Genomic DNA, 25829 nt, shown 5'->3' on the forward strand with positions numbered 1-25829 from the left:
TTCTCTCAGTAAAATACGATTTTTACAGCTTTATCCCAAATCTTTGAAATATATCAGACAATACTGCTTTCTAAAATAAATAAGGCAATGTGTAATCATGCAATATTTACTTAAAACAAAGCTATGTATAATATGGTGAAGTTTTTCTACCTGTAATCCCCAAAAACATGTTATGAAGTTGGCTGTTCAAGGTTTTCACCTTGAATACACTGCTTAAAAGTCCTGAGACACAACGGGGAGCAAAGGGAAAGAGTAAGCTATGATGGGACAATTTGATTGACTTCTTTTGGAACATATCATAAAAGATGCAATGCATAAACTGGACTGGATGCCCACACTACCATAACAGGCATTTGCAAGCATCTTCTCCATGAATATGATTTCATACGTTATAGATTAAAAATAGTTTTTGGAATCAACCATAATAATTAATGAGCACATTCAGAACACTCCAAAATCTTTGTCAGGGGGAGAGGGGGGTAGGAACAAAATGTCCTCTACACAGCTATTTTAGAATGTCTAAGGTAATGAGCTGACTGCAGGAAAAACAGTTACAGCTTTCCAAACACCGGCTTTTAATCATTATTACTTCTGCTTACCCAAATATCTCACTATTTCTTACCCTGAACCACACTGCTGAATATTTGATTCTGGGGATTCTCAGATTCCATTAGAACATGCTTAAAGTACACATTCTGTAATTAGATCAAAATGAGGTCTGATGCTATTAAGACAGCCATTCTTACTTTTGCTATGTTGATGAATAAGTGCTGAGTGACTGCATAAAGGAGTTTACTGCAGCATTTCTGTATAATGACCACTACTGCACTTTACAAAGACCATTTGCACATGTCTTGTCTGAAGCCTAAAATCAAGTAGTGAAAATGAGATCTACTGTTCATTTCACATCCTCCTTTTGAGAATGCAATGGTAAAGCACCCTAAAAATGAAATGTGGGCTAAGCTGGTCTCACTGAGCTAAACACAGAAAATCAAGGTCAGAATTGAGAGAGGACTTTGCCCTTACTTCTAGTTCCATGACCAAAACATCCAGTTTCCTCTTCTCACTCTGAATCATCTTGAACTGTTCAATTTTGAGAGTAACTATAGTATCACACACCACATTAAATTTTTTACTCTCAGCAAAAGTTAGTTCTTTTGAAAGGAGGTACAATGGTTCCTGGTGATATTTTTTTGTTGTTTTATTTATATTATTCCAACATTTATCTTATGACGTCTAAAGAGAGAGTAAATAAAAAAAAAGTGGCTTTTGAAGGTTTAGAAGGACACTGTAATTTGAAAGTCAAAATATTTTCGTCAATGAACTGCTGAACACAGAATTTGTCACTGAAACCTGCCAATTTAAGAAATGAAGTCACTAGCATCTCTCAGTAGGTATTTGTATCCAACTACCAGACTAAACCTTAAGTGCATTAAATAATGGTGCGCTGTGTTCAATATATTAACATATCCATTCTTCAGTTGTTCAAGCCAGTGTTGTCATGCACTATTCTGAATGCAATAATCTTAGCTCAATTAACAGGAAAAACACAACCAAGAACAAAATACTTGTGGACTGATCACATGTTCCTTTTGATTCTCACCCAATCTGCTTCCAAAACCAGACACTGTTTCCCAGCCCTCTGCTACTACCAGGGTGTAATATTGCCTTTATGGCCAAACTACAGTGAAGACAGCTGAAAAGTGCAAAGCTTTCTGCCAGCCTCTGCAGGTCCCTTGGTGTATGGAACGACAGGAAACAATGTATTGTAATGCAGATGTTCATTGATTCCCTGCAGAATTTCACAGGAGTCCTTCACTGTGTGACCTACAGGGATTTGTACTTTACATAATATCCACTGTGTAGCGTATCATGCGCAAAGTGAAGTACCTAGTGAATCTGATGATTCTTCCCTTGCACATGCCTTTCCCAGCTATCAACTTTTTTCAGAGAACAAGAAGTCTTTTGTGCTTGAAACATAAATGCCAATCAAAACAGAATACATTTCAAATATGTATCACCTTTCATTCAAAGTTCAAGGACTTCTACAAGTCAGGCCAATGTTCTCATGCTGGGTGTACAGAAGTACAAAAAATCTAGGAAGATACCAGATCATTTTCAAGCCTAGCTACTCGTCCTAGTTTTGGCCAAGGACAGGGTTAATTTTGCAGTCTGGAGCTGTGTGTGCATGTCCATGTTGTTATTCTATACCAAGCACATCATCACTGGGGGGGGAAGCAAAGGATCCTCACCTCCAGAGCGAGGGGCATGGCTTGAGGTTCGGAAGAAAAGGTGGCACATGGAGGGTGTGCCAGTCACTTCGTTCCTTGGCTCGGGGTTGTGCCACACTGATGAGCATTTTCCATGCAAAATACCTTCTCCGACATACACTGTTTTTAATAGGATTGTCACTGGAACTGTTAATTTTTTTATCCCATTGCTGTTTCTACTGGTTTGTACTCAACCCATAATCTCTGCCCTTTGCATCTCCCACTGGAGGGGAAGAAGAGCGAGTGTTGGAGAGGGAGTGGCACTAAATTAGGGGCTGCAACTTCTAAACCATGACCCTGATCCAGAAACTCACCCTCCTGAAGATCAGGATGGTCTCCAAAGAAAAATTTATATCTAACACACTGAAAATCAAAAACATTGCTATATCAAATAAATATTTCACAAATGGACGAATAACAAACCAGAAATAGTAAATGAATGGAATGTCATTAAAAAACAACTAACAGATTTGAAGGTTCTAAGTAGTTTCACTTTCTGAAGCATTTTGACTTGGATAGAAACGAAGTTCTAAGTTTGAAAATATTCTAAAAGGCTAATTGTTTAAATAAAATTGAAGTTCTCCACATGTGAAATGTATATGCAAGATGTTACTTCTAAACTAGGCTCATTTCTACCACAACTGATTTTGAAATTAAATTTAAATTCACATCTATATGAAAACAATAACAATAATATATTAAAAATATCAATTATACAATCTGTATCATATAGAATATTATGTTAATAATACAATGATAAGGAAATGGCATTCCAACTGACAAAACACTTGGAATGCTTGACAAGAACTCCAGTACTCAGTGATGAAGTCACTGGTTTTTGATTTTTTAGATGGCAAGTCAAATGAGACAATCCATGTCTCCAGATTTACAGAATCCTACAATATTAACACCATGCATCATGAAAGTGATGCTACAGAAGTCACCACAGGAAGTGACATCATAACGAGAAACACGTCAGTTTTCAAAATTTATTACTGCCTATTAGGAATTTAGAGTAATTATTTTACACCTCAATTTTCTCTTAAAGCTTTGTAAACACTATTTCTGGCTAAAGGGCAGACTTTCATTTTGTCAGGTGTGACCATAGGTAAAAATTTTCCCCATCTATTACACACAAGCAGCGTAGGTCATGCAACAGCCTTGTTCCTAGAGAGGACAAAACTGCTCACAGGAAAGATGACAGCAAAGGTTTGGCTGCTGCTTCCATGTGAATTCACCCAGCCACTCTCACACTCTCATCCTTCAGGCCCATGCAGGGAGCAGTCCACCATCAGTATCAACTGCCTTGAACAACAGAGAACCTCTGCACTAAGCATGTCAGATGTAAAGAAAAGCTTCATTACACGTGGCAAAGAACAGCTCTGGGCATGGAGGCAAAGCACAGCCATGCTTATGTGCTGGGAGGCTTCCTTGGCCTTTAATCAGGTGTCAGCACACAAATTACCTCTGGAGAATGTTCCCTGCAATGCTAGAGCTTCTGCACTTTGGCATCTACTTGGGAAGAGAGACTGCTGGCCTCAACCAAAATCATGACAGGGACCATTTTAGCACTTATTTACTATTCCACTTCTGTCAATACTGAATATATTAACACAGGAGTAGCATATTTTTCCTTCCACTTCTTAGACCTGCATCTTCTCATAATGAAGCAGAGACTCTCATCATGTAAGAAGAGAGAGGTGATACCCAGAGAAAGATCTGCAAGAGGAAGCTGCTGCTACAGCCAACAGAATAACTCATCAATCCCAGCTGGTCACAGCAAGATTGACATCTTCCTGCTCCTATAAATGGTGCCAGGTTCTGCACTAAAAATTACTTTTTAAATACCACATATTTAAATACCAGTTCTTACAAGCATTTCATGATCTAAGAAACTCAGTTTTTGTTACAAAACATGGGGCAGCAGGACAAACCTCAAGAGTTCCTCTTTTTAGAGGACATTTGGCAGTGAGTATAAATTATATACTGTGAAGTCTGTAAGTTACAGATTAAATAAATACTAACTACATCATAAAGGTTGAACAAGTTGAACTTAGTGCAAGTATATTTCAGCAACACTGGTATTAGTCAATCAGACCTGAAATGGACTGATGCAGACATCTGCAGATCGAGTTTCATGCAAGCTACACAAATCGGGGCTATGCATGAAAAGGAACTGGGAAGACTACAGTCCTTGAAGACTTGGATAAATACTATATACAAGACTGAGAATTATTTAAAATTCTGCATTTAATGCACAGGTGTGGTAACTGCTTAAAACAGCTCCATACCATAATCCAAACTACAAGACAGCAATCCACAAGCATTTGCACCTCCCTTAACAGAATTTAAGTGTCAAAACAAGACCTGAAGTGCAAAGGTTAACTCAGTGACTCTTAGACCTTTACTTTTGTTATTTTATGTCTAAATGGCCTCCTCCTAGCTCCAAATTGTTGATGGAAACCAGATCAAGATCCACAGAAATCCTTCCCTGCTTCAACAAGGTTCCCTCCCAACCCCTGGAGCCTGGGAGCCCAGCTCTCTGCTTTTAATCCAATATCCACTTCACTACAGAAGATTTATTTAGACTGCCTCTTGTTTCATTAAGGGTTCCAGAAGTCTGTGGTGATTTTTGACACTTTGTTATAATGTTTCTGTGACCCCCCCCCCTCCCACTGCCTCCTCACATACCACACCACCCAGCCTCATTTTCATATGGATACAAAGCATCGGGATAAAATGATGGTTCATTATAGTGGTACAGAGCTCTTATCTTCATCCGGCAAGAGTCATTTCCTTCCAAAGATTGAAATGCAAATGTGAAAATTAATGATAACTGCATTATCTGATAGCAGAGATAATACCGATTCACTGTCAGAGTAACACACAGTCGTTCTATGATTTCCTCTGCTTCTTCACAATATTCTTCTTACTGTCAGACTATATCTATGGTTAACTATGTTTCATGGATTTTTGTTAATTTACATCAAATAGCATTTCCAAGATCTTAAATCTACCACATTTCCCCAATCAAAAAGGAAACAAAATCAGGACAGTAATCTCCAAGTCCTTCTTAGGACTGGTTTAAAAAGAACGAAAGAAAAAAAAAGAAAAGAAAAAAAGGAAAAAAAAAATTTAAAAAAATAAAATAAGAAAAGAAAAAGAAGTAAAAAAGGAGGGGGAGGGGGAAGGATATCATTAATGTCTATTTCCATCTTGCAGTGATCTACCAACTATTGCACTCTATATTATACAGCTTTGCTTTGTAACCCAAACTTTTTATAGTATTACTAAATAATGCAGAGTAAACCCAACAATCAATACGTATTTGCAATGATTCTTACAGACCGTTACGGGAAATCTATACAGAAAAGCTTTTCCAAGTACTTTTTATAGCAGGTAAAAATGTGAATCTGGCATGCCTAATGTTCACTACAATTTTCTGATCTACCACTCTCTAAAGCAATACACCAGAATTCATATGAGAGCCTGTTTCCATCTTTTATTGAATATTAACAGCGGCATAGCTCAATGTAACATCATTTTGAAGTGCTATTTTATTTCCAGTATACCATTTTCCTTAAAATTTCATACATTTTAAGAAAAACACCAACCTTTAAGAGTAATTAAAGGGAACTATAATGTGCTATATTTAACTATACTGAGTTCTTTTTTCAACAGTGATGATCAACGAGTGATGATGAGTCTGCTGAAATGAGTTACATGAGTTTCAACTTCATTCCGATTTACTCCTGTCAATAGCCAAAATACTAATGATTTACTGGAGGCAGAATTTTACACATGGGAAATTTTCCCTTTATGTCCAGATGAAGGCAAGCAATACAAGAAAAAATCACTATGAACTGCCAATAAGAGTTTTAGGCCTTTTACACTGCATAGCAGGGTTTTTGGTTTTTTTTTTTAATTTGGGTTTTTTTCTTACATTTTCTCACATTCTAGGCATAATTCAGGTACAATTCAAAAGAACTTCAGAGACTGACTTCAAGCTATCCAATTGACAAAATCAGCCCATTCTGATAAGCCCACGAGAAAGCCATGCACCCTTTATGACTATAAAAGTAAGAGCTCACATAAGGAATAAAGATAATCTAGTGCAGTGCACAGGAATTAAGAAGGAAGAGATCCAGTTCTTCCTTAGAACCAAGACTTTTCTGAATGGCATTAATTTCACCTTTGGAAATGCCCTATATTTAATTCCTCAACAGGTAACAATGTTTCTCTGCCTTGAAAGCCAGATACAACTTCACTGATGGCTGAAGCACTCCTTGTTGGAACTGGAGGACAAAAGTCTAAAGAATGGAGCTCACAGGATGGTGCACTGGATTTGGAAAAACATTTTGGCTTAGTCAGTATTAGAAAATTGTGTTCCATCTGCCAACAGGGAGAAAACTTTCCCTTGCACATAACAGAATTGGGATATGTTGTCTTCAACTCCGTTGTTTTTTTCATCGCTACAGAGTAATTGAGAATTACAGAATAGAGAAAAGCACCAAGTTCTCATTCTTTACATAGTTTTAGTAATCAGTTACTGAAGAAATAAAAATTTGGAATAGCTTGCATGAAGCCTGCTTCTACTTACTCATTGTAAATGCATCCAAATAGTACAATATTTTTAAAAGCAGTAGATAGTATTCTCATTTATTAATTGCATTTTAGTTACAAGGACCTATCATGGTCAGTCAGTCTAATTTCTGCACTAGTAAAATCTATCTCATTTTTAAAGTCCAGTGTTTGCCACAGAAGTTGATAATGTTCTTTAGGAAAGTATCTCATCCTGAATGCAAATATTTCTAATGACAGATAAGTGACTTTTCATAAAATGTTTCAATAATGACTTTTTAAGCACTAAAATCCATTCTTTCTGTCTGAAACTTTGGAGCTTCAACATCCATTTAATCCTCTGATACTTTGCTAGAAAGAGGTGCCCACTGTTATCAGATTTTCACTCTGAATTTAAAGTACTTTGCAATCAGATTGCCCTTTAATATAACTTTAATATATCTTTGATAAAATAAATAGGGAGAGGACCTAGACTTTTCCATAATACCAGTCTTTTCAACTTTCTAGTGGCTCTTCTCTAAACCTTTTACAAATTTTAACATCATTCTTGAAGTGTGACCACAGGACACAGAACCCTGTTTCAGCATCAAACAAGACTGCTGACCAGACAAGCAAAGTAATCTGAGAGGCCAAACACACCCTTTAGCCATAGCCCTCTCTTTGGGCTCAACCCCAGTTCACTGAATCTTAAGACTTTTACAGTGACTCTGCTTTCTGATGCCCCTACAGGTCTTTAAAAACTGTAACGATTCTATGAAAATATTTATTTACCTTCTCATAAGCTCATGACTTCATATTTAATTACTCTGAAACTAAAATATTACTGCAGCTAACATAGCAAGTTATTCAGGTCTGCCAATAGCAATATCCACCCATTATTCAGCATTTTTTAAAATTTAAAACATACTGCAAAAAACTAAATATACTTTAGCACACATTACACATTATGTTGGACATATTTTTTTCTATAAACCTATACAGATTGGAATTGTTAATAACCCCCTCTTAATAAAAACATCTTACAATACTTATCCCCTTATTTCTAGTGGACCCACTGCCATGTGGACAGGTCTGCTGTACACACACCAACTTTTACTGGTTTTGAACACATTTGAGAAATCATATCGAAACATTTTCAGAACTGAAGTTCATCACTGGAGCTGGGTTGTCTAGCTCCTAAAAATGTTCAATTCAAACCATCAGATTGCTACAATTAACTAGTACAGAAGTACAGTCATCACATACAGCCAAATAGGCTTTCCAGAACAAATGTTTTAAGCAGACTAGAAATAATTACTTTACCTTTTTACCTGCCCCCTCTAACTATTGAGTCATGACTTATAATAGATCAATACCAATTTTCTAATTATATTTTCTTACCACATTTTAAAATGTCATCTTACAGTTATTAATGAAGCTACTGATAGATTTTTTGGGTTTTTTTTCCTTTCCTCTTTTTTTTTTTTCTTTTAGACTCAGATTATAGCTCCTAGCATCTGGTTACATCCACTTGGATTTTTCTGGTTGTTTTTTTCTAAATTATCTTCTAGGCAATATCAACATTGCCTTCATTATTTTTTATTTTAGCTTTTAGAATGCCTAAAAATTGTCCCTAAACTCTTCCAAGTTATAATTGATACTTCTGAATTCAAGCCTTTTCTCCTTTTTGATAGAGTTCATATTTGCTGTCTCTTACAATGTCAAGTATAGTGGACTGAACTTGTATCCACCACTGCAAGCATGACCACTGAATAATGGTAAACAAGCATTCATTTCCAAATCTATAAACAACTTATCTTTCAAGATGTCATTGAATATATCATTTCCTTCTATTTGGCTTAACAATATTTTAATTGAGGTGCCTGGTATCTAAAATTTTCAGAGATTTTTAAGGAAGTTCCGCTATGGCAGCATGAAACATTCAGTAGAAACCAAAATGATCATATTCTCTAATATGATGGGTGATCTGTTGAACCCATGTAGGAGATCTTTTTGTTTGTTATGTCTTAAAGCACTGCCCTCACATGCACTGACATCCTAACAATAACACAGAGCTACAGAACTATGTAACTCCATGTACCAAGGCAAACAGCAGACACAAGATCATAAAATGACCTCTACTTTCACATTTAAAAACTAAGTCTTTTTACATAAAATGCATTTGAACGCAGTCTTGCTGTTCTTGCTTTCTATTCCTTGGACTTTTGCTGTTGGCTTTAACAGAAAAAAGATCAGGCCCTTCACTGTGTGCTCACAGACAGTCTATTGACCTAAGTTTCCATTATTTCAGAGCACTTTCACTGAACAGGAATTTGTAAAAATTGAAGATAAGAACAGTGAAAACTGAGGTCTGTTGAAAAACATTCAGGTAACCCTCAAAGTGGCTACACAGAGTAGACAGTATCTCTGAAATTCCTTGATGGTCAATGAAGGTCACAGGAGTCTGATCTGAAATATTGCTGCAGCAGAAATTCTTTGAAGCTATAGCACATTTAACTTCAGATTTTTTTTTTTCAAAAAATTTCTAATTACAAAGACTTAAAAATGCACGTGGACAATGCAAATTTTCAAACAAAAATAAAACTCTAATTAATGCCAGAAGCTTAATTTTTCAGTTCCTGACAAGTACTGGCTCTGAAAGTCACACTATGTTCCCTTAGTGCTAAAAAAAGACATAAAATATTAAAATAACAAAACAGCTCTACTATTTATATAAATTCCTGAGTTGTCACAGTTCACATTATCAGTTGACAGCAACTTGTATCATGCAGAACGCAGTTGTTGGATTCTGAGAGGCTCCACCTCTCAGAGATGGAACTTTCCTAACCAGAGAAGCTGAGGAGACCAGAGGCAGCTCAGATAACAAAGAATTTATCATCATCTGCCCTTTGAGGTTGTGCCTCTACTGACAGTTGGTAAATTTTCTGAATCAAAGTTTTTGATGGCTCTGTTCGTGCTGCACTAAAATATGTTCTTAAATAGGCAAAATATTTCATGCTTTGTTGTTTTGTTTTTTTCCAAAACACTTGAAAATGTTATCTTTGTACTGCATGGCTGAAGATGATCTTCTGTTGATTGCTTCTTTTTCCATGTCAGTAGTGCCCAACTTCATTTCATGTGTGATGTAGAGTATGGGATATGGTCTATACCCACATGTTTTATACCCTTGTAAAGAATCAATATTTAAACAAAATATAGATGCTGATACATCTATATCAGGTGGTCATCAGTTTTCAGAAGTCAAAACAATTTTTTCCACATTCAGCTTTGATTTCTATCTTATCCCATGTCAAAGCTATCAATAAATATTACAAGAAGCACACTCATCCTACTGTTTAACTGATTTTTTTCCCAACAAAATGGAAAGACCCCATTTTGCTCCACAGTGTCAGAAAAGATCTCAGAAACTTCTGAATAAGGTAGCAAATGTAAAAACATAACAGGTCACAAAATGCACATTCAAATACGCTGAAATACACAAAAAACATGCAACAAAAATTTACAAATTTCAGATAGCCTTCATTTATAATGAAATAAAAATAAGCCATATGGTAAGTACTGACAGCCTTTAAATCTGCTATGCAGCTAGAAAAGGCCATTCTGCTACATCCACATGTATACTTTGCATTATTTTACATGTACAACAGCGTGATACTAAACCTTGTTTTCATATAACACCATTAGTGCTTTATATAGAATATCAAGTTCTTTGTGTATTATCATGAAAAACATTTTAAATTATATCATAATAATTAGATATACTATGTCTTCATTTTTGTTTGCATTGTATTTTCCAGCTACCGGTTTCAGAAAATTGCCATTAGTTTTGTTCTTCTCTTCATGAAGAGCATACAGTAATTTGCAAAATCAAGCAAGGATGAAAATGTGATTGAAATATAGGAATTTTTCTAATGAAATATTATTATTGCATTATAAATTATTGATAGAATGGTTCTGGAACTCTCTTCTGATGTGCTCATCCTTTTGAGGGAAAATTTCCATAAGAGATACAGCTATTGCTAGAGCATGTTTGGCTTCAGATCCACATTTTGCAACAGTTTTATTAAATTATGGTCAATATAATGGATTTTTAAGGCCTATTCCCAAGTCCATGCCCATGAAAACACCGCATTCAACTGCAGAATTGCCTAATTGAGAAATACAATTTACCCCTTTGCCTTAGGTACTTTTACAGTACAAGAGAGGTTTTACATATTTATATTGAACAGATACTTGAAAGTATTGCCATATTACCATTACATCTTAGCAATGTTATGCTTGCACCATCCTCACTTACATAGCAGAAAATGTTACCTTGAATTACTGTTTTAATGTGAAGTTCTAACGCTTCATTGAACGCAGCCTGATTTTCTCTTTCCACTGAAACCAATGACCAGGTGTGCTAAATGATTTCTATCAGGCTTAAACAGCTAAAAAAAACTCCTTGAAAATGTTAGTTGACACCATATCTATTTGTTAAGCTAAACATGTTGCTAAATGTTGGCACAAAGCTTGAGAAGAGACCTTCTGACCTTAGAAAACAGAGCAGTAGTGCTTCTCCCTTAATTCAACCATGGAAGAACTTATTGAGAAATTTTAATCCTAAAATTCTAAGCATCAATAAAATTTTCCTTTACATCAAACAAGTACATAAGGCATTTTATGTTGAACAATTTACAAAATGATGTAACAAAAGCCAATTTTTTTTAAACTCAAGAATGTCATCTTAGTACTTACCTGTAAATATTCCGGAACCCAAAGGATCATAAAAGAGACAGTCCATTAAAAATTAATGCAAAGCATAACAATCTACTAAAATAATGAAATTAACAAATATTGAACTCTTCTTCAAAAAATTTCTCTTGGCTTTCAGTTGTTTCTCCCTACCTGGCCCATCCCAATCTTCAGTCTCCACAGCAAGCTGCCCTGGTTTCTCTGACCTTGCATCACCATCAGACTCTGCTGCCTCCTGGATGCCTTCTTCACTGCCTAAAAAAACATCAAAAAATACAGTATTGACATATTCCAACAGAGACTTTAAACCAGAGTTCCTATAATATCCAAACTGCTTACATGCCTAAGTGAAAACATATGCATATCTATAAACAGAGACAAAATGAAAAAAAAAATTAGACAAATGTAAACATTTGTGAGTTCCCACTGACTCAAAGAAGCCCTGAGTATTCAGTACTTCCAGATCTTGGAAAACAGTGTTTACTCCATACAGTTATAAAACACAGTCTTGCACCTAATTCTGTAACACAAAGCACATTAAGTCTCCTCTATGTACAGAGGAGAGAAAGAAATCAGCATGTGACCCCCCCCAGGAACATCTGCTTTCAGTGATGGGTTTTCTGTTTTCTTGAACTGACACCTGAATGTTTCTTATGCGCTGCAAGAAACAATGCTGTCCACTAAACATTTTGCTTTTTCACCAAACTAGTGAAAAGGTAATTCATGGTGTTTCAGCATTTAAGGAATTTGCCCTTAAAGTCATAATGTACCAGCAGGTTCCTAAAGTACTTTTCTCCCTATCAAGCTTTATTTGAAGAAATACTACATTTTTGATCAATTTCTGGATTTTCACCATCCAGAAGTACCTGAAAATGTCTGTTTGCCTTCTGTTACTATCCTTAATAAGGTCATGTACAGGACACACAGAAAGTTATGATAAGGTTAAATTTTTAGAGATGAACATTTAATTTTTATTTGAAGAAGTGCTTGTTGAAAGGGCAGATATTTCAGGTAAACAAATACACTAGGCAGACTATGCCAAAATACTTTGAAATAAGCACTATGGCAACTACCATTGAAAATGACACAAAACACTCTGGTCATAGTAACACATTAAGTGACATCTCTAATGGCTTTTCCAGGTTTGGATTTTACTCATTTGGGTTTTTTTGGGGTTTTTGTTTGTTTTTTTTTTAATACTAACCTATCCAAGAAACTCATGTATAGGAAGTCACTAAGAACTGAAAGAAAAAAATCTACTAAATTAACTACTTCAGTCAAATAGGATTGATTATGGTTTAATTTTTTTTATCAGACTTGAAGGACACTTGTTAAAAAATGATCTCCCAGAAAAAAAGTGACAGCACTAGAAAAACAAATACTGGGTATTTGACAAACTGAAAAATCAGACCCTTTGTTGATTTAACAACAGGAGACCAAGAAGGAGCAAAAAGCACAACAATTAAGCAGTAACTTGTAATTTTTTCCCCACTCATGATAACAAAAGCTTTAATTAGCAACATAGGTAAAGAAATGTGATTACAACAAACTATGCCAGATCCCCATACGTTATCGCTGGAGCTATATTTATACTGGATAAGATTGTGACCCAGAGCTTTCAAGTACATGATTATATACAAACATTATAAAGTATTAACTTCATGTGCACATGTAAAGTCTCATAACAACACATTCTTCCTTGCATTCATAAAACACAGATTTTCAAATATGAAGTCTAAGAGCCTGATAAACTACTACTCACACAAACACAATACTATAATCACTCCAGAGTTTGATTACAGAACTATAGTTCAGTGAACTTGAGGTATTAAAAACATAGTCCAGAATATTCATATGCACTTGTAGTATGTAAAATAAAACTTGAATATTACACAAATATCGAGTATCGTTTCTGTGTTGACTGTGTAACAGTAGCCAGGCATTTGAGGTTCACATGCTTCAGTTCAATCTGAAGTCATCTTTCAGAAGAAAGTCCTAAATATACTCATGGGCTGAAAAAGCTATCAAGTTTCTGCTAAGCAGTTTTAGCAATAATTTGTTTTTAAGCAACTAGCCTACTTTGAATTAGCCTTTCTATAGTTAGTTTGTAGTAATAGGACCTCTGCTTTCTTTGGGTGAAGAACCTATTTGACAATTTTACCTTCATTTTTCTATATTCATAGCAACTTAAAGCAGAAAAAATTTGTCTTTCAGTGGAGACACAAAAGAAATTTTTCCTAAATTCAGACCTGGCATGATCAATACCAGTTTTCTTGAAAATGTTGGAAAGCAATGCACAACAAGGACAACTCTTTTTTTCTAACTCAAGATGTATAACCAACACAGACAGTTCTTAGAATGTTCTTTGTATAGAATGCAAATGCTTTTCTTCCACTGCATATGGAAGAAACAGAACTGTGTGTACTAAATCAGGACAATAACAACAAAATCTAGAAATAGTAATTCTTTTAGACAGAAAAGAAGCACAGATAATTGGACAATTGAACCTCCAAAATACTTAGTTCTTCCAGGTTATAATACATGCCAACCTGGTGTTAGCTTGCAAATTTCAGCATTATTCCAGCCAGTGCAACTAACCAGAACATAAAAAAATGAAACTATTAGCATTAAAAGAGGAAAAAGTTAAAAGATTGGGCTGAAAAGCAAAAGGCCAGAAAAACAGCTAAGGTACAAGAAATATAGTACACAGTAATTAAGTATCTGGGAGATGAGGAATAATCTGAAAACGTAAGTTAGTTGATTACTTAAATTTCCATTAACTTGCTTTTCCAGTGTTTCACAAAGCTCAGTGTTACCTGGTTTTCACAGTCAAGTTTTAATGAATTGATGCTTGCCTTGTGCAAATAGAGTAGATAAAATGTGTAGAATTTACATTAAGGAAAACTTTGCTTTGCATCTAGAAGTATTCTCAACTATTTTCATTGATATTTTCTATTATTCCCAACTGCCAAATGCATGCATTACACACCTGAAATATCACCACACTGATTTCTCCTGTTCCCCCAAGCTACTCCAATCTGCTACTGAAACCAAGAAATGGTACATTACTGTCAATTTCCGAATCCACCAGGGAGTGAAGTCTATCCCAGGCTCAGTTGAGCATCAATGTCAGATTGAAATGTGCAACCAAGACAATCTATTTGGTGCTGGAGACACTGCAACTTTAAAAACCCAAAAGGAGGCTTAGCAGAAGAGCTGATAACAAAGCACATCTCTCAAGCCTTTTTCTTTTCTTTCCCCATACTTAAAGCTATTTTAGCAGCTAACATTTGTTTAGCACAAAGGAGTTTATTTCCTTTCAGAATTTATTTTCTTTCCATTGTTTACTCCTTCTGTTTAGTCACTGACTACTTTTCAGTCTCTCAATAAGACTATTTTTTATGTTTATTTTCCAACTGATTACATATTTCTTCAGTTTACAGGTGTAGACATTTAAGTGGATCCAGGACATTAATTATTTATTTCTTCCAAGTCCAATCAAATCCTTTTTGACTATATATGCCACCCATTTGCTACTAACTTGTTGATTCCTTTCTAATCCCATTATTTTGGGTTTTCTCACACTTTTTCTTTACTTTGCTGCTCAATTACACTTTGTAGTTAAGTTAGAAGATAAATAACTTTTCCCCATCAACATCAAAGAGTGGTGTAAGTACCCTAAAATGAACCAAAACATGCTTCTGTTAAAGCAGGTTTAAACAGTTGCTTCTTAGCAACCAAGCCTGGTAAGTGAATTTTGTCCTTTAAATGGCCATTGCATGAAAAATTACTTTTATGAATAAGCACATAAAATACCATAAACTATGTTCAGTCATGAGTCAAGTAAATCTACTGGAATTTCCACTACTTCTCTATACTTGGTCAGTTACACTTTTGGCAGAACTCATCACCTCTAACCTTAGATGCCTGGAAGTTAAGCTAGTCCAGACTGCTTACATAGACACTCCTCTAGGCAGGGAAGAAAGAAACCTCCTGAGTGATTTATCCTATTCTAGGATGCCTGAGATACGAGACCCCTCTTGGTGTCTGAGAGAGCTGAAATGAATCATCCTCTTAAACACACAGCTTAGACTAGGAACCGATCTTTAGTCAGCTAAAGTTGGGGGAAACAAATCTCTGACTTATGCTGAAATGCTGAGTACACAAAATACTGCTTAACTAAGAGGAAAAAAAAACCCGTCTTATTCAAATAACTTCAATATGTAATGTGGATAGAATTTTCATCTTGACCTTCATCTTGACAGCATTCAAAAGCAGTTCAGGTTTTTTTAATGTGGTTTAAATAGCATAATGTTTATCCAACAGATAATTTCACTGTAATTCAAGGTGGTAAAGTTGGTCAGGAAATCTGAAGACTGTAAAAGAGACATATTACCAGAAGCATGAGAGGGAGAACTCCAACTTCTCTGACAACACTGACAAGTTGGAAAAGAGAGGCTTGAATATTAACAAGTAATTTCACTTTAATCTTTTTAACAAATTAAAGACTTCCCAATTTGTACTTAATCAGCTTGTACCACAAGTAGTTGTGGTATTTTATAGAAGCACATGGGTTAGCAGTTCTCAGTCCTGCTGTTTTAATCCATGTTGCTCCTATCAGTACTAGGCTCTTACAGAAAGTCTCGTACAATATAACTATTGAACTTTCTTGACTAGGAAGGTTAGAGCAGCTGTTAGGCACTCTATAATGTATTTTGCAATCAGCTAAATCAACAAAGTATTTTTAACAATGAACAGTTCAGAACTGACAGATCTACTTTCTTGTTCGCAACTGCTTATCACGGCATAGATATCATGTATGTTTACCAGGTGCTTCCTATAGCTAGGATACCTTCACAGGAGCCGCTCACACAAGATAAGGTCATGAAAGAGATGAAAAACGTGCCAGCTTCATACACTCATTTTATCATCAGACAAAATAGCTTTGGGTGAAGGACTGTACCAGTCACAAAAAGCACGCAGCAGTTTCTATTAGAGTGAGAGAACAACAGAAGTTTGAAATTCCGTTTGTTTTCCCTCTTCCTGGCAGCATACATGTAAACTCAACTTGTTAACATCCTCATGCAGCTTTTCAGAGTGAAACATCACCTTTCAATTATAATAAATCAGTACAGGAATAAATTGCTGCAAAGCCTGTTGCACTCTGTATTGCCAAAAGAGAAAAGAGACGCAATGCAAGGACTCGGGGGGTCGCTCACTGTAGACTTTCATTTGGCAAGGCCAGAACCTCATGGGTGGTGACAGACCAGTGTGACTGGCTGTGGAGGGGGAGGGTGGCTGCTCCTTTCAGCCACAGTCTACAGCAGCAGTAATTCTAGATCCAACCAAACAAGGATTCTGAGCCTATACATATGAACTAGATGCCAGAGCCTCAGAAACTATAGATCAGCAATCAAAACCTGCCCTTTGTTATTTGCTTTATCTCAATGCCTGCAACCAGTAAGAGAGCTTACACACACTGATAATCCTGCTCTTGAATCCTAAGAAACACACTGTTAGCTGAGGATTGTTGCCAGGAACCTCTCCTCAAAAGCCATACTCACTAACTTTGAAAAAAACCATATACAACTTAAAATACAATTACTCGATTCATTCAATGTAGCATACTTTTTAGCAGCACACACTATTCTTAAGAATACCAATGACATCTAATAGGCCTTAACTAACCTTCTTGTAGATTATCTCTTTTTAAAGTATTCTATGTATATATTTAACTATAATTGTACTGGCAATCCAGGTTTCTGCAGATATAAATGATTCTGGGTACAAAATAATGCAAAAAAAAAAAAAAGCTTTTGTAATGGTAATAGAACTGTGAGAATAAAGATATTAAAAAATATGGGAGGGATGTTTCCACCTTTTTCCATATTTGCCAAAGATACGAGGACAAGATAAACAACTAGAGCGGGTACAGTGTCATGCAAATGGGTTTACACTACAAACCTTGCAAGGACAGAGGGACAGAGAGACAGAGGAAGAGATCTCGTGCTATCACTACAGACTGTTATCAATTAATCTGATACATATCAAAAATCATTTCAGTGAAGCCCATAAAAATCAACACTGAGACACCCTACTTGACAAATACAGAAAGTATGAGCAAAATCTGGCTCTCATGATTGATTTGGTAATGCACCTGAAAGAAACCAGCACTTGAACAAGTTAATCTACTGCATTTTATTTCAGATTATATAAATCACCTCAATACTTTGCTTCTTTGCAAGCAATTATTGTTTCCTGTCATGCTGATTAATAATCATAATTTCTCCTGGGATAAACCTCATTTGAAATAACTGTATGTTTCCATTTGCCCTAAGCATTCTTAGAATTATTTGTCCAGCAAGTCTCAGAAACAATGCATTGTCTCTTTCCCTAATTTTTAGGATAGGTCTGTGAATATTCAAGCGTTGGCAAGTGCCCACATATGTGCAAGCCGTTAGCTCTCCAAAATAGTGGCGTGAAACTATTTTGGTTCCTATTAAAATCACCACTTTGTTTAATAAAATGACATCTTGACACATTACATTTCAGCACAGTGATCATGTTAAAAAGCAGTGTCAATTATTTCTAACCATTTCAGCTACAGCACTTTTCTCCTGGGATAAGACACTGCTGTGCAGCACATTCATCTAGACTGAGTCTGGCCTTCCTCTTCTCTGCATGTTTGATATGTTCTCATTATCGCCACTGTTTGCTTTTGAAGTCCTTTCAAGACAAGGATCACTCATTCAAATGTATTTCCTGCAGAACAGTGAAAGTGTTCTCTAAATTGTATTCCTGACTTCTTTTTATTAATGGATTTTAAATATATATATATATATATATGCATACATGTATACATACGTACACTCATACACATATATATATTTTTTAATATATATATATATTCTAATTTTTAGGGAGAAACTCTTAACACCCGTACTACAAATGAGCATCATTCAGATATACTGGCTACATGAGAGCTTCTATCAATTAAAAAAAAAAAAAAAAAAACAACAAAAAATGTCTTGCATCTTTTCAATATTTCCCCATTAAAACTTCAAATACAAGAACTGTATTAGACATATGCAAGTACTAGTCTGGGGTTCAAGCTGCATAGCTATAAGCACTAGATTAGAAAAGCAGCAGAAGCACATTTCAAAAGATATTTACATGCCACAAATAAAGACTGTTGCTGAATAAAATTTTTAAAAATTATTTCAATGGAAATCAACAATCCATGAGATTCTAAACCAGCCTGCAGCAGAACAGAGAGATTACTTCAGAGAAATTCTAACAAATTCCAGATTCTAAGTTTGAAGGCTCTTCTGCACGTTCATATTTCAACTTAATTATATAACAATTCTGTTCCATCCCTATTGCAGAAATATTCAATCTCCTCTAAGAATTCTTCATCCAACCAAGAACACCTCATTTTATACTTTGCAGCTGAAATCATTATCACAGACAAATCCGGGTTTTATGTGACTTCCACACATGGCTACATAAATAGTAGCAATAGGCACCTGTTCCTATGCAGTGAAATCTTAATTTACTTTGTTGAAAACAACTGGATGTTTTTATTCGACATGATCAACCTCTGAGATGGTTCAATACAAAAAGGAACCAATTCCCTATCACTACAGGTGTGTTCCTACATACATGTTGCATTATACATGATTTCAAAACCAGTCTAGGCTTCTGTGAGTCAAACCCCAGAAAAAGCCTTAGCAGTCAAAAATTCGTGCTTCTTTTTCTCTACCCCGCAATAATATTTGTCTTATCAATATTTATCCAATGATGACATAATTGTAGCACTTGCTCTATTTATTTTCACTGGTCCTTTCATTGTTAAATTACTGCAAATATACCTATATAGTACACAACCTGTGAATAAGTCTGCTTTTTAGGCCTGGGTTGACTAGAATTTTTTCAGCCACCTCTTAGAACTCTTCAAATGTATTCAGAATTTTTGTGTCAGGGCCACCAAAGAAGACAAGAAAGAGAAAAAATGAACCTTCATTATAAACAAAATTAGGAACAGATGTACAGTACACCTGCACTAAGAACATGAAGTGAGATTCATCATTTGTGCATCCCATGTTTTAAAGAAGATTATCCCTATTAATTTGCAATTCATATTCTGTCAAATTTGACCTCAAATTTAAGTCATTCCAAGTTCAAGTTTTGTGACTTTCTAGAAAGAGGACATTACACTACTTGTTGTAACCAAATAATCCCTTCATGAATTATATCCCTAGCTGAGATAGAATTCAGAATTTCATTGTTCTTGAGAAAACCAAAATGTGCTGACTGAAAAGGCTGGAGTTTCTTTGATAAACTGCTTAAAGATGAGTAAGCTGTTTAAGTGTTCCTTGCACTTTTTAATTCTGTACAGCTAAAATAATGTTTTCTATTTAGATCTATGTATTTATTTCTTGAAAAATAGCTTTGTAGTTTCTTTTTGAGATATAATTTCCTGCTTGATGACCAATTATTCAATGTCTTGATTAGAAGAAGAGTTTGCTTGTTTAACTTAGGTCCAATTTTTATCCAACTAAAGTTCATGTTAATACCTACACAGGTTTAAGCAGGACTGAAAATATGTCCTGACAGGTTTAAACATGGGTTAGCAGTAAATAAAAAAAATTACAGAATAGAAAATCTTGTACTTTTTGTTTTGGAGCCACATGCTCTCTAGTGAATGGTGGGAAAAAAAAAAAATCAACCTTTTCAAGATATCTCTTCTCCCTTCTAGGAAGAAAACAGGTGGTCCTCTGAGCTCCAGTAGCAGGAAAGAATGAGAAACCATAAGAGGTAAAGCAGAAGGCAAATGCTGATGTTCAGATGAAAAAGATCCCCCTTCACCCTGCTAGAATCCAATGTAATTCTGACTTAGCCTTGTTCACAAGCTGTTATCAGAGAAGCCCCTTCCTTTCTTTGTCCATAATCAGCATCTCACAAAAAGTATGGAAGATCAGAATCATGGAATCATCAAGGTTGGAAGGGACCTTTGAGATGATCAGGTCCAGCTGTCCACCCAGCACTGTCAGTGTAACCCCTAAACCCCATCATCAGAGCCAGATCCAGACACCTCCTGAACACCTCCAGGGATGCTGACTCCACCATCTCCCTGGGCAATCTCCTTTTCCAGTACCTGACCACTCTAATGCCTAACAGTGAAAAATATTTTTCTAGTATCTAATCTTAATCTCAATCTCCCCTGTCTCAATTTAAGGCCATTTTCTCTCACTGCAGGCATGGCAGAAGAGACTGAACCCCACCTCACTACAGCTTCCTGTCAGGTACTTGTAGAGAGTGAAGAGATGCCCTGGCCTCATCTTCTAAAGTTGTTTTAGCTGAATGTGATACAGATAAACGTAAGAGAACCCCTACTCTGGGGAATATTGGAATCCAACAGCGTCACAAACAGGCAGACAAGTCAGTAAGATGTAACTATTGCATTCTTGGAAGGAGTAGTGCTGTGAGTTCTTACGCATATTCTAGTTATCCTAGGAGATGAAAATAGTTACATGCCCTCTTCTGTCTCTGATTAACAAAAAGAATGAATTCACCCTTCATTTAGTCAGAGAGTCTACATAAATAAAATGCAATGAATTAAAATAATCTAAAAAATTTAAAGGAATATGAGCTGCAGCAGAACAGAAGTATTGCCAGGGAAAGATAATGTCAGGCGCAGGGAGGGGGGGTGTCTGGTGCCAAGCAAAGCCGAGGGCTGTGCAATCACCTCTATCAGTGCTCTATCAGTGTCTACACTCCAGCCAAATCCAGAGAAAACAAGGAGTCAAAGATTCAGGTCAATAAGCTTATAGGCGATTTGCACAAACTGCTCCTGCAGCAAGGTAAAAAACAAAGTCATATTGGCTTTTCTTTTCTATTCCTTCTCTTTGAACTCCTTGGTCCAAACACACCCTCGAAATGTCAGTGTTATATGCAAGAATTTAAAGAGCTGAGCTTCTTAATCCCGTTAAGAAATAAGAACAAAGTTGCCTGTAAAGATCTCCTTATTGAGCTCAAAGTGATTATGGTATAGCTGCCTCCCGCTGATCCTACTTTTGCTATAGCAAAAGTGGTAGAAATTTGTCATGAAATCCATTACTGAAAAAAAAAAAAAAAAAAAAGATTAAAATGTTCCTGGTTAAAAAAATGGGGAGAAAATAAAGAAAGGAAAGCATAAATCTACTGTTTGATCCAGAAGCAGCAAATAACAAGCACATTGTTAGTTACTACATGAGTAACATGAAAGAAGCAAGGAATATTTACACAGTTGCACACAGGCATACACACAGACACCAAGTCATACTCCAGAGGAAAAAAGGACACATGGAAATCATTTTCAGGGTGTTATTATAGATGGCAGCATGATAGCTTTGCACATGAAGTATGAAGGGATAGATCAATACACAGACAAACTTAGCTTTGTGTATGCTTTCTTGTATGAGGACTCACATTGCAGCTGTTTCTCTGAATCACAAGCCTGCCTGCACAATCAGGTCACATGGCTTAACATCAAACATTCCAGTCCCAAGCTGGTCAGGCAGGCTAGTAACAACATACACGAGCATGATTATGTGTACATGAACAGAAAACTTAGTTCAGGTTTGGAACTCATCCCTTCCTGCCCAAGAATACAAGAACATAGAACCAGGTATACACTCAGCGTCCAGGCCATGTATTTTCTCTGTTTCCTCCTTGCTAACCTAGAACTGTATATGAGTTTCAGACTGCACTGGATTCCCCTCATTCTCCTCCTCCCCCACAAATAAGGATAACCAATGCATCAGGAACCTGAACCACTCAACCAGCTACAAACACATATGGCTGCAGACATACACAGCAGTGTGTACAGACCATCAAATCACTGCATCCTGAAACAATCACTCTCCATCCCACCTCATGTAACCTCCCTATCACCCTATGTCACCAACTGAAGCACACTTAACACTGGGGAGCAGAACCCACTTCCTTTCCCATCTGCCACCAGGAGTTTTAACCCACTGAATCTCCTTCCACTGAGGGCTGATGCCAATGTTGCCTTGTGATGAAGTAACCATGGAAAACTATAACACAAGGAACAAGAGCAACAGTCATACTACAAGCAATGGACAGGAGAATTTGACTCAACTGTCTTGGCCAGCAACAAGAAATGAACCTGCCTTCTTTCACTAGTTATCAGATACACACATTCCTTCATTTGCCTCCTTCTTCTGGAAACAGTCCAACATTTGCTCTTTTGATTATAAACCTCCTCCATTTTCTTCTCCATGTCCTCTTTCCCTCTGTGAACACAGCTACTTAACTATCTACTAATCTTAAGTGATCTCTTTTATTGTTTAAGATAATTTCCCTTTGAAAGTTAAACCCTCATGGAACACTTCTGCTAGGAAGGTCACAAGGATTTGTTTAGCCAGTTACCACCACTATCAAGTCACCAAGGGTCCTATTCTCCTTCCTGTTCACAAAGGGTAAAAGATGACACCATATCAGCATAGCAAACTTTTGGAGTAATAGACAAGAATTTTATTTTTTCTGAGAGTACCTAGGCAGGATGACAGCAACCAGAGACTAGAAAATCATCTATAAACTATTTCACTTCACAAATAATCTTGATTTAGAACTTTTATTTTCACCCCATCACCTTCAACTTGGCCTTTGTATTGTTCTGGTTTTTTTTCCCTTCCTTCTATTTGTCCTTCTGCAATTATTAGCCCTATAACACTTCTCACCTCTTTTAACATGAGCTTATTTTCTTATTCCAACCTACAGTAGACAAAATTTAATCTTTATGTCCTATCTCCTAGCTTCCAAATCCAGCCTATCCCTTTTCTGCATGGGAGACAGGCTACTTTCTCTTTACACAGACTGTTGAAATACTGACATTTAAGTAATAAATTTTCTACATCTGAATTTAATCTGAATTATTCTTAATCTGATATAGATTCTGATTCCAGATGCCCACTATTTAAAAAAATATTTAGTAAGGGAGATTCTAGGCTAATAAAGTCTTTGTGTAGACAGCATCATCAGATACCCTCTTTATTGGTAGTACAGCAATTTGTAGTAACTAAACAGCAATTTTCAAAGGCTGTTTTCAAACTCACAAATGTAATGCATTATCATCAAGGCCACCTCCTACAAAGTTTTTTGCTTCTACTTCAAATATAGAGATCAATGCAGATTTGTAGTAGAACACCACTATCCTGTTCCCAAATTACTCTTTCTCCTAATCTGTCAAAACTGCAAACAAATCAAACTTAACTGCCATCAGTTATGAAGATCTTCATCCAAAAGGTTAAAAACCAGAGTTGGAAGCTTAAAGCAATCCCTGACAAATAGTAGGTTGATAATTTCCATTTCAGCTTTGGATATTTACAGGCTTAAACTGCTGTTCACTTCTTCACATTCGAGTGTAAATGAAGACCACATAGGAATAAATATTCACATGCAGCAAAGTTAATTTTGTGGTACTGCAGAAGTGTGGGAAAGGAGGAATTTTCCAGATTCCTTGTCATAAAAGCCATTAGCAGGTAAAAGGAGAAGGGAAAAGGAATAGCGGAGAGTCAAAATTTTGAAAACGGAGACGTTGTAAAATGACATGTAGCTCAATCAAGGTGATTAATTTGCTTCACACTTTGCAGAGGCTTTTGCCTTCATCTTCTAATTCTGGCAACTATTCTGCTGAATCTATCTCACAAACCCAAAAAAGATGGGAAAAGTATGGCTTTATAAATGCTCCTGTTTGCAATTTAGACAGTAAGGGACTGCCCTCTCTTATAAAATCATCAGGCGCAGTTTGACAGGTAAATCTCTTCAAGAGGCCAAAGTTACCAAGATGCGAAACTGTAAGTCCTCTATTCTCATGCCTCAAAATGAACTGTGACTTCAGTAAATTTTTTGCCTTCAGTACCTAGTTTGCATAGCAAAAAGCCCCTGGTTTTAGGTGGCACTTGAATTTACAGAGCTGGGTAAGTATAAAAAACATACCATGGATGAAGCCTCACAAACACCTCCTCCCCAACAGCTGTGTCACTTGTTCCCCATGCCTCTTGATTCTTGCAGGAAGCCCCGCTACTCATTTGTCCTCTTGCTCTGGGTCAGCTGGGAAGAAACCCCAGGGGAGGGAAATAGGGAGACAGGACAGATAAAATTTATATCCAAGAAAACACCTTTAAATTCTAAAACCATTAATGGTCCATGCTAGCAAGGGCAGAACTCAGAGACAGCATAATGGATTCCCATGCCAGTTCTGATATATTTCTGGGAAAAGGAAACCTGTTGCATGAGAAAACACAGATCTACACTTACTTTCCCCTTATTTCGAAATATTTGTCATTTGCAGGCTGCCAATACTATCAAAGAGCAGAAGAAAAACCAAAAATCAGGCCCTCAAAACAGAAACTAGACTGCCTTTATTTGTTCTCTAACCTATTTTGTACACATCTCATTTTCATTCTTTTTCATTCTCATAATGACTTTCCATTCATGATGTTAAAAAATATTTCTATAAAAAAAGAAAAGCTTATTTCTCATACTATCTTTTTATTTTAATATTGAAGCACTACAAAGAAAAACAAAAGGCTAGGAATTCTTAACAGATTCATGAAAAAAAAAGAGAATTAGTCTAATTTTTAGTATTTACTACATAATAGAGTCACAAACCCTTCCACTAAGAAAAGAACACAAAAGAAATTTATTTGCTTTCCAGATTAGTTTTGTCTTCTTAGGGTTTATCTTCAGAAAAACATAGGCAGCCTCATGCTAATGACACTTAAGATGTGACCCTGAAGAAGTAGGACATTCAACAGAAGTTGAGACATTAATAAAAACCCAGCATATTTTCAGTCTCCCATTCCATCCTTTTCCAGGGAGATTCCCAATTTGCTTCAAAGTGGGACTTTTTGTCACACTGCCTCAGCTGGAGGTAGATTAGAAATTTTATGTGCCCCTTGATCCTTAGAAATCTTCTTTTCAATTCTTCTTCTGCAGCAGTTGCACTGAAGAGACTTAAGATTCTTTTATAACTACAACACACAAACTGCTGGGAAATCAGAAGGTATTTAGCCTGAAGAATCAGCAGATGTCCTTAATAAAACATATAATCAAGATTCAGATTTAAATATATTCCCATTTGATGCCTGATCTTTAATACAGTGATTCAGTGATTTCCCTGAAAGAGGTGTTTATTTAAAGGGAAGATCCAAGATAAATTGAAATTCAATGTAA

General features: G+C 36.1%; 1 protein-coding gene across 1 annotated transcript in view; it reads right to left on the bottom strand.

Moving 5' to 3' along the window:
- The window catches only part of ZFPM2 (zinc finger protein, FOG family member 2), a 307035-nt gene that overhangs the window by 222820 nt on the left and 58386 nt on the right, over nucleotides 1–25829 (bottom strand). Inside the window, exon 3 of the mRNA XM_084227111.1 lies at nucleotides 11739–11840. Coding sequence (XP_084083237.1) covers nucleotides 11739–11840 — 102 coding nt within the window. The remainder of the gene's footprint in view (nucleotides 1–11738; nucleotides 11841–25829) is intronic.

Source organism: Fringilla coelebs (genome assembly GCF_963513975.1).
Source record: "Fringilla coelebs genome assembly, chromosome: 1".
NCBI lineage: Eukaryota > Metazoa > Chordata > Aves > Passeriformes > Fringillidae > Fringilla > Fringilla coelebs.